The sequence below is a fragment of the Amphiura filiformis genome, chromosome 1 (assembly GCF_039555335.1).
Source record: "Amphiura filiformis chromosome 1, Afil_fr2py, whole genome shotgun sequence".
Classification (NCBI taxonomy): Eukaryota; Metazoa; Echinodermata; class Ophiuroidea; order Amphilepidida; family Amphiuridae; genus Amphiura; species Amphiura filiformis.
In genome coordinates, this window is record NC_092628.1 from 62239779 (window position 1) to 62257378 (window position 17600).

The 17600-nt window shown below is 35.8% G+C and overlaps 1 protein-coding gene across 2 annotated transcripts in view; it reads left to right on the plus strand.

Moving 5' to 3' along the window:
• Window positions 1-17600, plus strand: part of LOC140150426 (squalene monooxygenase-like) — a 36448-nt gene that overhangs the window by 15726 nt on the left and 3122 nt on the right. For both annotated transcript variants that reach the window (XM_072172448.1, XM_072172441.1), the window contains one exon: window positions 1450-1567. In XM_072172448.1, the coding sequence (XP_072028549.1) occupies window positions 1450-1567 (118 nt within the window). The remainder of the gene's footprint in view (window positions 1-1449; window positions 1568-17600) is intronic.

Below are 17600 nucleotides of genomic sequence, written 5' to 3' on the forward strand. Positions count from 1 at the left end.
AAGTCGCCATACCGTGTTAAACGATGTAATGTACCCGGATGTACACAGATTCCACACGCAAAAGTATAGGCGAAAATGACAGGTTACAAGGAAAATTGTTTTTGCAAAATAGTGGCATTGATTGCAAAGGGCAAAATAATTTGACCCGAAACATAAACTCTTTATTTGGATTTTCCATCACGGAAAAAAAATTAATGACGGAAAAGCTAGATATAGCTGATTTAAAAACTTATATTGCTGATGGGGAACTTAGGGGGGCTGTCATTTTCTTTGGAAGGTCATGGATTTATTTATTTGGGAGTCAAGATAAGTATTTCCCCTCCCCTCCCCCCGTAGTGCCGCCACTGACCCTAATTTTAACTCTAATTTTAACGTAAATTGACGAAACTATAACTTTAGCCCTTTTCGGAATAAATCCCCTCTCGAACTAAATGTCCCCGCCCGTCCTCCTCAACCCTAACTTACTCATTCGCTCGTTCACATTCAATTAAGTATCAAAATGGACAAAAAACCAATTCAAAATGTGTGTTTTGAGCACTTTTTTGTGTCCCCCATGCTAAATCTGTAATCTGTACAACCTTCGACGTACAATTTAGAGTATAAACACGTAGAGGACTATACATGATCTAATCATCCCGGCTGAAAGATGTTGAGGAAGACTCGTATACTATACATCACGCTCATACGTATGACAATTTGACGTACAATCACGTATGTGATGCCTGGTATCTTGTCGTCACACACACTAGAGTCACACACATTATTTCATTGTAGTATATATTGTAATTGTATGCGTCAATTTTGTTCAGTTTGGTTCAAACGGCTTATAAAGTTTTACTTTACACGGAAGGGGAAACTTAGCAAAAAACAATTAATTTATGAGTGTAAAAAGGGGGGAGGGGGAGTTTTGCCTAGCCGAAAGGGGGAACAAATAATATTTATAAAATTATAAGTAAAGTGCATAAGTAATAATAAATAAATAAATAAATAAATAAATAAATAAATAAATAAATAAATAAATAAATAAATAAATAAATAAATAAATAAATAAATAAATAAATAAATAAATAAATATAAATAAATAAATAAAAATTAGTTATGTTTGTACATGGGGTGGGGGTGCTGTGCAATAATCATGATCCTTCGATATCCATGATTTATCCTTGGCAAATTTATAGCATCGAACCTCCAGCCAATGTTCCTTGCCAGTGCTAGCCACGAAACAAGGTCACAAGTGTAGCCACTCCCTCAATGGTCGCCATTTCAGTGATTGACAGTGATGTAATGCAAATATGGCGCTGGCCATCTGGTCACGTGCGCATTTATAAAAGCGCATTTATATATATAACCGAAGTCTACTGGTCAAGGCACAATTTATGTACTTCTTGATATTCAACAACAAAAGTTTATCATTTATCATTGCCTACTTCATTTGAACTATTTTTACAGCAAGTACCGTGGCTCTTCAGCAACAATTGATCAAACTTTTTCGTGAAGTAGCCAAAGCAGAGGGACCACAACATACGATGGAAGCTGCTGCCAACACTATTGGCGGGCTTTATGGGGGGTAATTATGCACATACGAGGGTTGGTCAATAATATCCCGCAACCATTATTTATCGCCGCTCATGCATGACTTAGATGATTGTTACTTACGATCAATAAAGTTTGTACCTTTGTCTTTCCAAACGCACAACAATTAGTATCAGAGTACCTTTAATTACGTAATCTCATTTGCATAAAGTCATTGCTATATGTACACTGACAATTGTCAACATTGGCGAGAAATTTGAATTGGCTTTGAAGAACGTGTAATTAAAAAGAAGCAGAAGTAAGGACCAAAGCAGTTTACAAGCCTTATTTTTAGTATGAGGTAATCTGAGTATATTCAATTGATAATTCAATTGATGACACAACTTTGTACAAGCCAATCAACAACCACCAGGACTTAGCCGACTTTCAAGAGGACATCACCAAAATCTCCGTTTGGTTTTCTTGCAATCTACTTCAAGCCAATGCTAAGAAACCATGATTATCTCCACCAAAATCAACCCCTACCCGGACCTTCTTTTAAAACTTAACAACCAACCCATTGATAGAGTGACAGACATCACCTTCCTTGGCATTCACATTTCTAGTAAATTAAATTGGAACACTCACATTGATGTCCTTTGTAAGAAGGCTCGTCGGATGATTGGCATGATACATAGGAACTTCCACCTTGCTCCTCAACATCTTCGTCGCACCTTGTACATTTCTCTGGTCCGTCCAGCCCTTGAGTACAGCAGCTCAACCTGGCACCCACTCACCAAAACCCAAACCAACCGCCTGGAATCTGTTCAGAGGTTTGCCTGCCGGGTCATATTACATTCTTGGGACCTGGATCATGACAGCCTTCTTTCCCAAACTAACCTCCCTCTCTTGAGGCCCGTCGCGACTCCTTTACGGTGCGCCATGTGTTCAAAATTCTTGCCGGCCTTTCATCTGCTCCTAATGTATTCACTCCTCATTCGCGTTCCAACTCAAGATGTAACCATTCCCGAGCTCTTTACCCACCTTTCAGCCGCCTCACACTTTGTCAAAGAAGTTTCTTCCACCTTGGTCCTATGTTATGGAATGCGCTGCCAGAAAATGTTGTCTGTTGTCCCACCTTGTCCGCTTTCAGGGCTGCAGTTAAAACCCTCCAATAGTTGTCTTTTTTATCTTGTTTTTGCTTTTCAGTTTATTTTTGTTCGCTTTGTATGTAGGGCTTCCCTTTAATTTAGTGCTCTTTGAGCACTATTGGGTATTGCCTGTGCTTTTTGCCAAATGTTATAAATAAATAAATAAATAAAATAATTGTGAAAGAAGAAATGTATCCGTCAACAGGTGAGGAAAGGGACCGTCTTTGAACTTCACCAAAAATAGGCCTATAACAACAAGCAAAAATGGTGTGAAAATTGCGAAAAAGAGCCCACACGGCAGAAGAAAGAATCCAAATTATCTCCGAAATAAAACAAAACCAAATATGGTTATTGGTATGGTATTAGAGATCATAGTCAGGACAATAGAATTTGTTGCAACAAAATTAGAAATATGCGCATGCGTTGATGGTATGCATGATTTAAAGTACCAAAAATGTATAAAAACGTAAAAATTCATCAAAAACGCGCTAAAAATATGACTAATACAAGGTTTGCGGAACAGTAGCTGTGTGAGTGAATTGCTATACCAAGTCTTATGCTAAAATTAGACACACCTTTCGAAATTCAAATTTCTTATTCAATTCAGAGCCTCTCTATGGTGTGCTACTTTAATTACAAAAACGAGACCTTTTGAAATGAAGGGTTCATTAAGAAAGGAATGTTTATGGTTTCACCACTGGGACCTCCCTTTTTATAATCAGTAGATACCCAATCAAACCAGGTATCATTGGTTAAATTTTGTCATCGATTAATCTTTCTATCTCTTATTATGTAAAGAACAATGGGTGATAAAGCCTACTCAAAATTGGAGATATTCAACACGATTTCTTTTCTTTAATAAAAATGGTATATGTCTAAAAAGAGTCCAGCATCATGCCTATGTTATCGGTCTATAAAGCTGCAAAAACCGTGCCTGATTCTATACTTTTATTCTCGAGATATTTGGAATTATGTAACAATACCTCAATTTGGCGCGAGATTTTCTTGACTATTTTTCACCATAAATCAGGCAGTGCCCATACGCTATTGTGTTTATGCTAATGTCATTACGTAATCAAGCATTCAGCATCGCTAATACATATTCGTTTTGAAAGACAAAAGTACAAACTTGAATTTAGCGGCGTAAGTAACAGCCATCCAAGTCATGCATGAGCGGAGATACACCATAGTTGCGGGAACTTATTGACCAACCCTCGTACAGGGTGTATCAAAATGAGCTAAAATGATTGGTACCGGGATATGTGACATTTTCAAAAATATATTAAAAATATAAAATTGCTAATTAATATAGTTTTTGTACAATAAATAGAAATGGGTATATGTTAACTTATTGATCTAGTAATCTGAAGATAATAGGTTGATGCATCTGGGAGCTATTGTCATTTAAACGAAGATCGACGTAATCATGGTTTTACCTTTACACACCACAAGATGAATAGGTTTATTGTTCGAATTATTAAGGTATTGCGGCTATAAGTTATTACGGCTTAGACATTACTCTCAACCAATAAATATTGATTAGAACGTGTACATCATGAATGAAGAAATAGGCAAGGAAAAAATAAATATTTCCAAGTAAGTACAATTTTGCGCATACAGGCTGTATCATACAATTGCAATTTCGTTTCTGGCAATTACAATGCCAGAAACGAAATCGCTATTAATAATAATGTACACTTAATAAAGCGCCGGTATCCGTCGAGAGACGCTCATGGCGCTTTGCAAAAAACAACCAATGTACAATGATACAAACATACTATAACAATTAAAAACAAAAACAGTTCATCAGTGTTGTATAGTTCGTGATATGCAAAGAGTCAATTAAAGTCTGGCATTATACAATAGCGATTTCGTTTCTGGCATTGTATAATTGCAATTTCGTCTCTGGCATGATACAATTGCAATTTCGTTTCTGGCATTATACAATTACAATTTCGTTTCTGGCATTATACAACTGCAATTTCGTTTCTGGCATGCAATTGTAACTTCGTTTCTGGCATTATATAGTTGCAATTTTGTTTCTGGCATTATACAATTGCAATTGCACTTCTGGCATTATACAATTGCAATTTCACTTCTGGCATTATGCAATTGCAATTTCTTTTCTGGCATTATATATACAACTGCAATTTCGTTTTTGGCATTATACAATTGCAATTTTGTTTCTGGCATTGTATTTCTATAATATGCCAAATAAGAAATCACCAGAACAGAAGCACTTAAGTTTTGTTCTTAATGCTCTAATAAAGAACTTTGGGAATAGGACTCGCTAAATATTTTAACCGGCGAGGTAGGTACCAGGGAATAATCACACGGCTTGGTAGATGCGTCTTGGTTCACTCGTCTCGGCTAGTCCCTCAGATTGGTATTCGGTTCATCGTCTCTTCATCATAGATTTGGCCTGAGTAGGGGCGCTAAAATAAAGTTCTTCATAGAACCAGAGGTTCAACCAGGGACTTATTTAGGCTTTTAGAATCAGCCAAGCACGAGTATTATCACACAAACATGAAGACAATCAAAACTCAATTTACTGTTAATTAAGTTATATTTATTACTTACTACATCTTCTTCATTCGGTATGAAACTTTATATTAAAACTAACACGTGAACTAGGAGTAGAACAAACTCCATTATCAAGTAATAATTAGCGAGAATTGTTCTCGCTCTAAAATAAGAAGTTGAATCTTGACGCACACGGAGAGTTTATGGAGAGATGTTAACCATCTGAATGAATGCCACAGACTACAATTCATTCTCAGTTTGCGTCGTCCACAAAACTTCTCTTTACAAAAGACTATTGTGACGTTTTACGATAGTCTAATCGAAATGATACGAGAGAGTGATCTCACTCGGGGTGAATGACACCATAATTTTGAATAAATAAATAAATTAAAATAGAAGGCTCGGGATATAAAATAATATATCGCCACAACATACGCCCTCCCTAAAAGTTTTGGCGCCTGACAAAAGTAAATTTAATGAACACCAAATTTGTTCTACTTTCCAGTTCATAATTGAATTGCAAATTTCATTTATGTTTATACAATCATTGACTGTCTCTGATACAATTCAGGACATTTTTATAATTCATTGATTATTAAACAAAATTTAATGAAGGTATATCCATGCGATATAAATCCTCTTATCCTCGTTAGTGTATCCTCGTTGTGTAATGATTTCAATATGCGAAGATAATATAAAGTTTTTTATAAAAAGCAGCGTACAGCTTAGTTTTGCTGTTTGAAATACAATGTTTAAATGTTCAACATAATAATAGTTATCGAAGATCATCAAATTAGCGTAGAAAATCGTTCTTCATCATAATTGTAAGTTCTTCTTCGCTTAAATTGTTTCCTTGTTACGAAATGTAATTCATCAATGCCTTGTCGTATCTGCATCTGTGGAACTTCTGATACCGAATTGACCCGAAAATGTACGTAATTACGTTAAAGGCCTAATTTTCAGGTAATTTCGGTTTCACGGAAAAAGTCAAGACTACATTGTATTTACATTACACAAACATTCCCTTACATACCCTTTCACGTACTTAGGCAAAACTCTTCTCCGGGGTTCCAAAATGATTACATCGAGATGGGAATGTTTCTTTTGAGGATTTTCTCTGACTGATTTCCTTCAATATCGCAATACATTGTAACACGCTGAAGTACATATCGCGAAATACATTAATATATCTTACTTTAATTGAATCAAAATAAAATGATGGTGGCATCAACATTACAATTCTACATTTCTTAATTTCTTAAATGTTTCATTACTTTATTACCTACAAACAATTTTGTTCCAATAATGTACAAATCCACAACATACGCGCCAACCAAATATACATTCGGGTTCATTGTCATTATAATTCAAAATACATTATTTTGTGATAATCCAATTCCACACAATTACAAATAGTACAATTGTGACAAACTTTCAAATTACAATTCAAAATCACTTCAACATAACTTTCTACATTTATCACATGTCAAATATATTTGTTTTCATTTTGACGTCCTTTGACTTTTATATTAGTCATTCATAAATTTGTAAATGCACAAAATATAAGTATTCTTTGATAATTACAAATCACATAATAATTATAATATGCCTAATTTCACATTTTTAAGACATTATATTTTTCATACAGCCTTTTGATCGAGTTGTTTACAACTGATCTAACAATGATACTGCTTCCATAGTCTGGCCTTTACAGTTTACCAGTAATTTTGACAGGGTTGGTCTTCAGAGACTCAAGAGCAGCTGCGTTCAAGTTTGTCTCTGGTTCCCAAGTGTTTCTTGATTTTGGAAAATCCCGCCACTTTATGAGATATTCTAGACGCCCATTTCTATAGCGTCCTCTGATAATATGCTCAATCACATATTCAGGAGTTTTATCCTGAACTGGTGGCAGACCTGGAATGATTGGAACCTTTGTTTTCTTAGATTCTTGTGTGGCCAAAAGAGGAAGAAAAGAGTCCTCAGGACAATCGTCCGGAACAAGTCCTGGAATTGGATCTCTTTGTTCTAAATCTGTTGGTTCAGTATCATTGTTTGGTCGGACATACCTATCATATGCAAATTTCATACGATTGACGTGAATTGGTGTAGTAATCAATTTGTTGTTTTCTAGATTACGTACACGGAAATTGACTGGACCTGTTTGTTCAACAAGCAGGTAAGGACCCGACCAGAATTTCTGAAGTTTGCGTGAAAGTCCTTGCTGCAATGCAGGAATATATATCCATACTGAGTCTCCAACTTGATAAGGAACTTCCGTTGCACTCTCATCGAAACGTTCTTTCATCTTGTTTTGATTTTGCTCTGCGTGACGTTGTGAGATCTTCCTTACAATTTCTAATTGATGATGAATGTGCTCTCTGAGATTCTGTTCTGCATAATTGCAGTCTGACGTGAGCGTTACATCTAAAGGAAGTCTCGCTTCTCTACCATACAAGAGAAAGAACGGACTGAATCCAACGGAGTTTTCAGCAGGAGTTGTACGGTACGCAAACTGATCCCAATCAGTATGGAATTCATTTACATAGTGTGAAATGGTGTCTAAAATTACAGCATTGTACCGCTCTTGTATCGCGTTGCATTGTGGGTGATAACTTGAGGTATTCAATTTCTGTGTTCGCATGATTCGACACACTTCTAAAACGATCTTGCTAAGAAAATTTGTTCCTCTATCGCTTAATAACGTTGCTGGACAACCGTGGACACATATAACATTATCGAAAAATGCTCTTGCTATTGTTGAAGCATTTGTTACTTTCAAAGGTACCAAAATGGGCCACCTGGTGCAGTGATCCGTAAAGCAAAGAACATAACGGTTGACAGAGGTTGTAATTGGTAAAGGTCCTAAAATATCAACACTAACGCGTTGGAAAGCACCTGGTACTTTCATGATTTGCATTGGGGCGATAACTTTGTGCCTATGCGTTTTGCGTTGAGAACAGGATATGCAAGATCTAACCCAGTTATCTACATCACGATACATCCCTTTCCAGAAGTACCGCTGACGAATTTTGCTGTAAGTTCTTTGAAATCCAAAATGTGCAGCTAACACGTGATCATGGCAGTTGTTCAGAACTGTATCAACAAAAGTAATTGGAACATACAACTGATAAGTATTCCTTTCTGGCATGTGCCTCTTTGCTGGAGTATGCCAAATGTGATATAATAATCCTTCATGGACATAATATTGATCAGCCTGCAACAACAGATTTCTAGCTTTAAGAGCATCATCTGGCAATTGATCGTGCTCTAGAAAATTCAACATAGAACTAGCAAAAGTATCGGTCAGCAGTGCATCTTTAAACCCTTGTAAATTGATTTCAGCTGGAAGAGTCGGTACATCTTTGTTTTCCACCTTTTGTCATTCCCAACACGTTTACCATATTGATAACGTATATTTTTGACAACATTCACTTCAGGTTTTGTGTCACTTCTAACATCACTATCTACATTGTCATCAGGCAGCTCAGACAAGACGTCTTCCGAAATCTTGTCTAAGTCTGAACCTATCCATACATTGTTTAATTCTTCAGAATTTTGTGAATCAGAGTTACAATGGTTACAATCGACACAAGTGTTTAGAGAGTCATAGTTTAACCTACTAAGTGCATCAGCGTTACCATTATTGCGTCCCCTGACATGTACTACATCAAATGTATATGCTTGAAGTTTAATTGCCCACCTAGCTAAATGACCAATTGTTTGTTTCTTGCTGAAAAGCCATTTCAGAGCACAATGATCTGTGACTACTGTAAATTTTACACCATGTTGTAGATATGGGGCATATTTTTTGACTCCTTCAACAACTGCCAAGGCCTCTAATTCTGTGGTCGTGTAATTCTTCTCACCTTTGTGCAAAGCTCTACCACCATAAGATATGACTCGTTCTTTTCCATCTTGATTCTGAGCCAAAATGAATCCTAACCCTACGCCACTGGCATCGGTTTGCAAAATGAATTCCGTGCCATCAAATCTAGGATAGGCCAAAATTGGTGGTTCTTGCAACTTTTGTTTGAGTGTTTCAAAAGCAGTTTTGCACTTTTCATCCCAAACGAAGTGCACTTCTTTTCTTGTTAAATTGGTGAGGGGTTCTGCAATCTTACAAAAATCTTTGATGTATTTTCTGTAGTACCCTAAAAAACCCAAAAATGACCTGACCTCAGAGACCTTGGTAGGTGGGGGATACTCCTTTACAATTTTGACTTTGTCAGGATCTGTCGCAACACCATATTTCACTTCTTTCTGACCAAATGAACATTTCTTTGGCTGTAGTTTTAGACCAGCTTGACGAAAACGGTCAAACACTTGTTTTAGATGACACAAATGCTCAGAAAATGAATTACTGAAAATGATGACGTCATCAAGATAACATAGAACAAACTGCCAGTTAAGACCTCTCAAAACTTCTTGCATTGCGCGTTGAAATGTCGCAGGAGCATTATGAAGGCCAAATGGCATTCTTTGGAATTCAAATAGACCATCTTGTGTCACAAAAGCGGTGAGAGGTTTTGAACTCTCTTCTAAGCCTATTTGCCAATAACCTGAAGCAAGGTCTAAAGTTGAGAAGTATTTGGGTTTGGCAGCGCCTAAGCTATCTAGTGCGTCGTTAATGTTTGGCAAAGGAAAATTGTCACGTGGACAAATATCATTCAATTTCTTGAAATTTATCGCAAATCTATAAGAACCTGGAGAACCAGCCTTGGATACCATACATAGAGGAAAACACCATGGACTAGTTGACTCTTTAATAATTCCTTGATCTAACATTTCATTGACTTGTTTCTTGATTTCCGCTTGAATATGTGGAGTATATCTATATGGTCGAGATCTAATTGGTGGATGTCCATTTGTTTTTATTTCATGTTTTACACCAGCATAATCTCCATGCGGACCTCCTTCCACTTTAAATATATCAATGTATTCATTGAACAAATTAGTAATTTCTGACATTTCTGAAGATGACAAATGATCAGTGTTTACAGATACTTTAGAAAGTACTTCTTGAAGTCTAGGATCATCATCCTTAATATCTATTGGCGATGAGTGAATTTCATTGACAAATTCTTCCTTCAAGTTAGGAAATGGAACTATTTTCTCTGATTCAATCAGTGTAAAAGTGCCTAATTTAGTCCTAGGATACAATATGATTGGTTCATCCGTTGTATTCATTACAACTAAATGAGCACATTGATCAATTACACTTGACACCGTATTGGCAACTAAAATTCCCAGGGCAGTAACACGCCTACCACCTTGACAGAGACCAATGGTTTGTACTGGTAGCCTATTGTTTATCTTTGCACAAACTACAGACTGAGTGTGAGGAGGAATTTCTTGTTTCTCTAGCACTCTAATCTGACTACGCTTTTTGAGCTTCAACTTACTATCACCACAATCAATAATGGCACAATGTTTCTTCAAAAACATCTTGCCTAAAATGATGCAAGAACTAAGATTGCGTGCAATATTCAAAGGCACCGGAAAAAGTACACCATTGACAGATATAACCAAAACAATAAATCCTGTTACCTCTAAATCACTACCATTTGCTACTCGAGCAGATTTAATACGAGGTTTTTGTATCATATGATGAACAGAATGCAGGTTTGAATACAACCAATCATGGTTTATTAAATTAATTGAAGCACCTGTGTCAACCAAACATTCAACTGGATTACAATTTATGGAAGCCGAAATGGTATTTGAATCAGACAAATTAATTTCAACAAATAAATCGGAATTGTTCATATCACTCTGTCCAAAAGGTGGTAAAGGGCTATGTCCTCCCTTTTTTTGTCACAATTGGCAAATACATGTTCATTCTTACGACTATACTCACTCCCACCTGCATGTTTTTGAACATGCTTGTTTCTCTTACGATCCCTCGCAGATGGGTACATTAGTTTAAAGGTTTACCGTCAATTCCCTGTTTTGCATAACATTTTCTCCACCCATGGCCTATACGTCCACATCTATAACATGTTATGTTTCGTTTGGTAGACCTATTGATGGGCACATGATCTTGGTTTGAGTTTGCCAAGAAAACCTTTTTACTATCTTTGTCACTTTCTAACTTCCCCATTCTAGTACTTATATTAGAAACCATGTTTGCTACAGAATCCAATGTTACATTTACTTCATCCACTGAATTACTAGAGTTTTCTACAGTTTTAGTACTAGATGTGTCACTTTCAGCGGTTTGCTGCACTGCGATACCTAATCGTGCCGCGTCTAAGGCATTACGGAATGTCTTAGGTTCTTTGGAAAACACAAATCCACGCAAAGGAGGCAATAGACCTCTGACAAAATTGACATTTGCTCGGAATCTGTTTTACCAACTTGTCTGCACCAGCGCATAACATCTGACGCGTACACATCCAAAGTTTCATTGGTGAGTTGTTTACGCGACAGCAATTTTGATTCGATTCCCCAACGCCACGAATCACCCTCAAAATTCTCCTTAAGAAGAGCCTTAATCTTATCAACCGTATCCTTATCGCTTTCGGGTATTGACTCAAGAAAGACGCTAGCATTGCCCTCAATTTTGATTGTCAGAGCCAATGCTGCTTTTGGCGCAGTATAATCTCGAAGTGCAGCATAATTTGAAAATTTGGTAATAAACGAATCTAAATCATCTTCAGGATCTCCTGAATATTTGATTTTTAAATCGTACATGTCGTATTTAGTAGCCATGTTTAAATCAAAATCTAATATTTCAACATCAGAACTACTATCAGATGTATTAGAAATTTCTTCAGAGCTATCATTCAACTTTTCTTGTAATTAAATTCCATCATCACCAGAAGCCATGAATGCTTACAAAAATTAAATCCATCACAATATTTGTCATCAAAATAAGTTGATAAATTGACTCGCTTTAATAAAGCAAAATAATTTCGAATATTTTCAAAGTCAACTTATTAATTCACATCAACAAAGTTTTGCAAATAACCTACATACAAGTTTCCATTATACTATTTACATGTCATTAATTCATTGATCAAATAATTCATATTAGCAATCATAGTATACTACAAACATGATGACCATCAATGAACCCGGTTGACTGACAAAGAAAGCCAATTCAATTGAATGAGTAAATGTGCGCGAATTTTAAATACATGCCACGCCACAGTTTATGACGGCTGAATAAACAATCAGACACAATACAAAGCCAAGCTTTTAAGGACTGACTAAAGAAAGCAAGCTTCATTTCAATGAATACAATTGTACACTCCATTGATTACACATTAAAGCAAACCCGTCACTTACACAGCTGGTATCGATTGGCAGCCAACGCCCATGTCTAACACAAAATTACTCAACTCGCCAAATTTTGAAATGAAATAGGCCTATCTACTACGTGCCTAGACTATAGATAAACACACAATATATGTTGATGCCACCAAAAACAAAACTTACCACCATCATATTAACTTACCAAAATAAAATTTGAAACAAAAATGGTAAGGGTAGCCCGTAGCATCACTCAGAAACTCCGCTGACGTCTTCGGCCGGCGATGAACAAGATGTATTAATATATTGGGTAAAAATTGTCTCTTGTAAGTGTGATCTTTAAAATAACATTGATATAAAAATATCAAAACGCCTTGGCTTTCTCCACCATTTCTAATAAAGAACTTTGGGAATAGGACTCGCTAAATATTTTAACCGGCGAGGTAGGTACCAGGGAATAATCACACGGCTTGGTAGATGCGTCTTGGTTCACTCGTCTCGGCTAGTCCCTCAGATTGGTATTCGGTTCATCGTCTCTTCATCATAGATTTGGCCTGAGTAGGGGCGCTAAAATAAAGTTCTTCATAGAACCAGAGGTTCAACCAGGGACTTATTTAGGCTTTTAGAATCAGCCAAGCACGAGTATTATCACACAAACATGAAGACAATCAAAACCCAATTTACTGTTAATTAAGTTATATTTATTACTTACTACATCTTCTTCATTCGGTATGAAACTTTATATTAAAACTAACACGTGAACTAGGAGTAGAACAAACTCCATTATCAAGTAATAATTAGCGAGAATTGTTCTCGCTCTAAAATAAGAAGTTGAATCTTGACGCACACGGAGAGTTTATGGAGAGATGTTAACCATCTGAGTGAATGCCACAGACTACAATTCATTCTCAGTTTGCGTCGTCCACAAAACTTCTCTTTACAAAAGACTATTGTGACGTTTTACGATAGTCTAATCGAAATGATACGAGAGAGTGATCTCACTCGGGGTGAATGACACCATAATTTTGAATAAATAAATAAATTAAAATAGAAGGCTCGGGATATAAAATAATATATCGCCACAACACATTATACAATTGCAATTTCACTTCTGGCATTATGCAATTGCAATTTCTTTTCTGGCATTATATATACAACTGCAATTTCTTTTTTGGCATTATACAATTGCAATTTTGTTTCTGGCATTGTATTTCTATAATATGCCAAATAAGAAATCACCAGAACAGAAGCACTTAAGTTTTGTTCTTAATGCTCACGTTCAAAGTTATTCAATACCGCAGCACGTCATATATGAAAGGTTTCTAAAAGCTTTTTTAGAATAAAATAAAATATAATAACGCTAATTTAATGCACAGGCTAAGGAAGCTTGATTACCTTTTATAATAGCCGAGTGTGAGGGTTTCCATTGAAATATATAACTACAGTGGCAACTCGTTAACACGAAGTCCCTGATAACAAGAAGTAAAATTTGAATTCCGCACAACTTCGTGTTTATGAGTTTCCACATGTAACTGTACATCATTAGGCCTATACAAATAATACCGATTTGTGATACCCAACCGGTCACATTTAATTTGGCTGAGAGGGCAGAGGTTTTTTATTTATTTATTTAATTGAGTGCAAACGAAGACTGAAGATCGTTATTCTATTTGAAAATTCCAAAGTACCCTACTAAAGATTACTGTTTCGTTATTATGGTTATCTAATTTAAATTCCAAAATAAACTTTGAGGTACTATGAGGAATTTTTGTGTGAAATAAAAATAGCCATCGCCGGCATAGTGAACCATGTCGTGGACCTTTTATTGCAAAACTCAACTTAGCATACAATATAATAAAGAGAAAATGCGGTCTATGTCAGAGGTGACCTATGTCATAACTGTCAAAATATGTCTAGGACATACCGGCATATAACTTTAACCGTTAAATTTAAGTAATTAATGTGTTTAAATTAATTCAGTTTATATTTGAAATAATCTTCAAACATCAGTCAACTATTTGATTGATGCTATTAATCAAAAGCATTAACTGACTGAGTAGGAAAAAAAATTTACGTATAGTTAATATTTAAACACTGAATTTCTTGAAAAGCTGTTTTTGACATACCGTAGGTCACTATGCCGTAAAAGCGACGAATTGGGACGCAGAAAACACAATTATCAACAATTAACACAGCTAGCGCTATGCACCTTGATGTTTAAAGGATGTCTCTGGCAATCACAACATAAATGCCTTTATGTTAGAAAAATAATTATCAAACACGAATCACATGGTTTTATTTGAAACAAACTCATATTAACCATAAAAACGAATAAAAACAGTCGGCTCTCCACATGCGATATTCAAAATTCCCGCTAGTGCAATGACGTCATGGTTACTTGTGCTCATTTGTTGCCAGCCTTCATTGTATTACTAGGACGTCATTGCACTGGACAAGTTCGGTGTCCGGGAATTTGGAATATCGCGTGTTGAAAGACGACTGTATTAATTTGTTTTACGTTCAATATAAGTTTGTTTCAAATAAACCATGATTCGTGTTTGATAATTATTTTCTATTATATAAGGCATAATGATTGTGATTGCCGAAGACACCCTTTAAGCAGGTTCACACCCCCACCCTCCTAAACATTCGGTTGCATTAAGGGGTGGGGTATGAACGTTTGGACAGTATTTATTGTGGGACATTAGAGCACATCAGACATATCGAATTGCATTCTGAATACGAAGAATGGCCTTCTGATATCAAATAATTCGCAATGTAATACACATTTTATGGCAAATGACTAAATGACTAAAATTGATATTTTTGATATTTAACAGTACTCGAAGTAAACTTGATAAATCTGATGATTTATACTTAAAGTGTATGTAGGTGGGATGAAAAGCCGACGATCAATTGAAAATTTTGACCTTTCGTATTAAAGATATGGATTTTTTCCCCAAAACACCAAAAAAAATTAGGTCTTTTGGGGGAAAAAATCCATATCTTCAATATGAAAGGTCAAAATTTTCAATTGATCGTTGGCTTTTCCTCCCAGCTACATACACTTTAAGAATATATCATTAGATTTATAAAATTTACTTCGAGGACTGTTGTATATCAAAATATCAAATTTTTATAATTTGTCATAAAATTTGTATTATATCGTGAATTTCAAAAATGAAAATTATTTGATATCAGAAAGACATTCTTCGTATTCAGAATGCAATTGATATGTCTGATGTGCTCTCATGTCCCGCAAAAAATACTGTCGAAACGCCCAAAACGCTCATTCCAGATCCCTTAACATGCACATTTCCACGGTTTGAAAAATTCAAAACCTATGAAAAGAGGAACCATACTGGGATTGGCTACCCAAGTTGACCTTTTCGCTTAAAGCAATATTATAACATTTTCATTCCAAATAGATAAGTATTTCTTTGCCATAAAATGTTAGCTTTTATTATCAGATATGTCCCCTTTTAATTTTGAGCCAAACAACCGAGGTAAAGCAAAGAAAATTGAATTTACTACCAGCGCCGATGTCGCCAATGTGTATCACTCCGTCGGTTGTGTTACGGTACTATCCTTTGATGTGTATATCCGTCCCGCACGCAATGCACGTACTGTGTTGTCAATATCGTGTACGCGTTCGACTAATATTTCCATCGTAATAAAGCACCTATAGTCTTGATTTTTTCAGGGTATATTAGTTTAATAAAGTACAATATAATCATGTAAAAAACAGAATTTTGAAAAACTATTGAGGGCGTTCTCCTCAGCAAATGTTATAATATGGCTTTAAGTGTTACAGGTAGGTCAAACTAAACTCTTTCCGAATCCTAAAAGTGGCCAAAGAAATATTGAAATTCCACCCCTATATCGAGAAACGTCCCTTTAAATTAGAAATTTAACCACTTCACCCAAGTATTTTTTTCATGCAGCGAGTCCAAACTGGGTACTCTCAAATTGACCTAAAATACCTCTCAGATCTGCACTATCTTACTGTCCTTAAAGGCTATAACAAAATTGTTTCAGATCTTGATTAAGATATTTCTTGGACCCAAGCATTCAACATTTTTTTGTAAAAACCACTATGGTACCGGGGGAATGCCTTTGAGTGGTTCATGAGTTAACTTTGTTGTTTATAATGATCACATATCGTCACTGAGTTCTGTTCAATGTGGTGTTCCACAAGTATCGGTTTTAGGTCCGACACTACACCAGGCACAAAAAGAAACTCGTCAGTTATATTCATCCTTGCTGTTCAATAACTTTGGATTATTCTGAAATATACATTTTGTTTATTGGACTTTGCTTGCTCATTTGACACCCTGTTCGTGAAAAACGAACAAGATATGCGCCTCCAAACCAAACCCCAAAATCAAAAGTTGCATTTTCAACGATTTTCAATGGGAACGCATCGTAGTATTGCACACAAGCACCACGGGCCAATTAATAAAGCACAGTGTAAAAGGCACAATTGAATCTTTAAAATTGTAACTTTTCATTTTGGGGTTTGAGAGTTTGGAGGCGCATATCTTGGTCAATTCTTGCTCAATGTTCACGAACAGGGTGTCAAATGAAAAAGAAAAGTCCAACTAACAAAATGTATATTTCAGAATAATCCAAAATTATTAAGTTATTGAACAGCAAGGATGAATATAACTGACGAGTTTCTTTTTGTGCCTGGTGTATATATCTTATATTTTTATATTTAAAAATATTTTCCTCCAATATACCTTCACCTTCTTTACTTATGCTGATGCAATAAATATCATTGTCTCGAATCACGATTATTTTTGTTCTAAAAACCTCAATTCACGGTTACTTTACCTGCACGTCTCAATTATATCGCCCTTACAATATTAATCTTGCCAGAAACACAATTAAAAGACGTAACAGTGCCCTTTATGTTTATTATGAAATTCAACCTATGCCAAATCCCAATATACCTTCAAACATTAATAGGCCTTCAAGTTAAATTTTCCGTACAGTACAATAAGTTCGAATTATGAGACTTATGTGATAAATCGGTGTCTGTCTGCGCATATCTCGTCAGTCCTTTGACTTGCACTCCTACCTTGTCTCATTTGTCCCATAATTTCTTCACTTTCATGGTGGTCAATTTATTCGAATTTGATTTAGCCGCCATGCAAT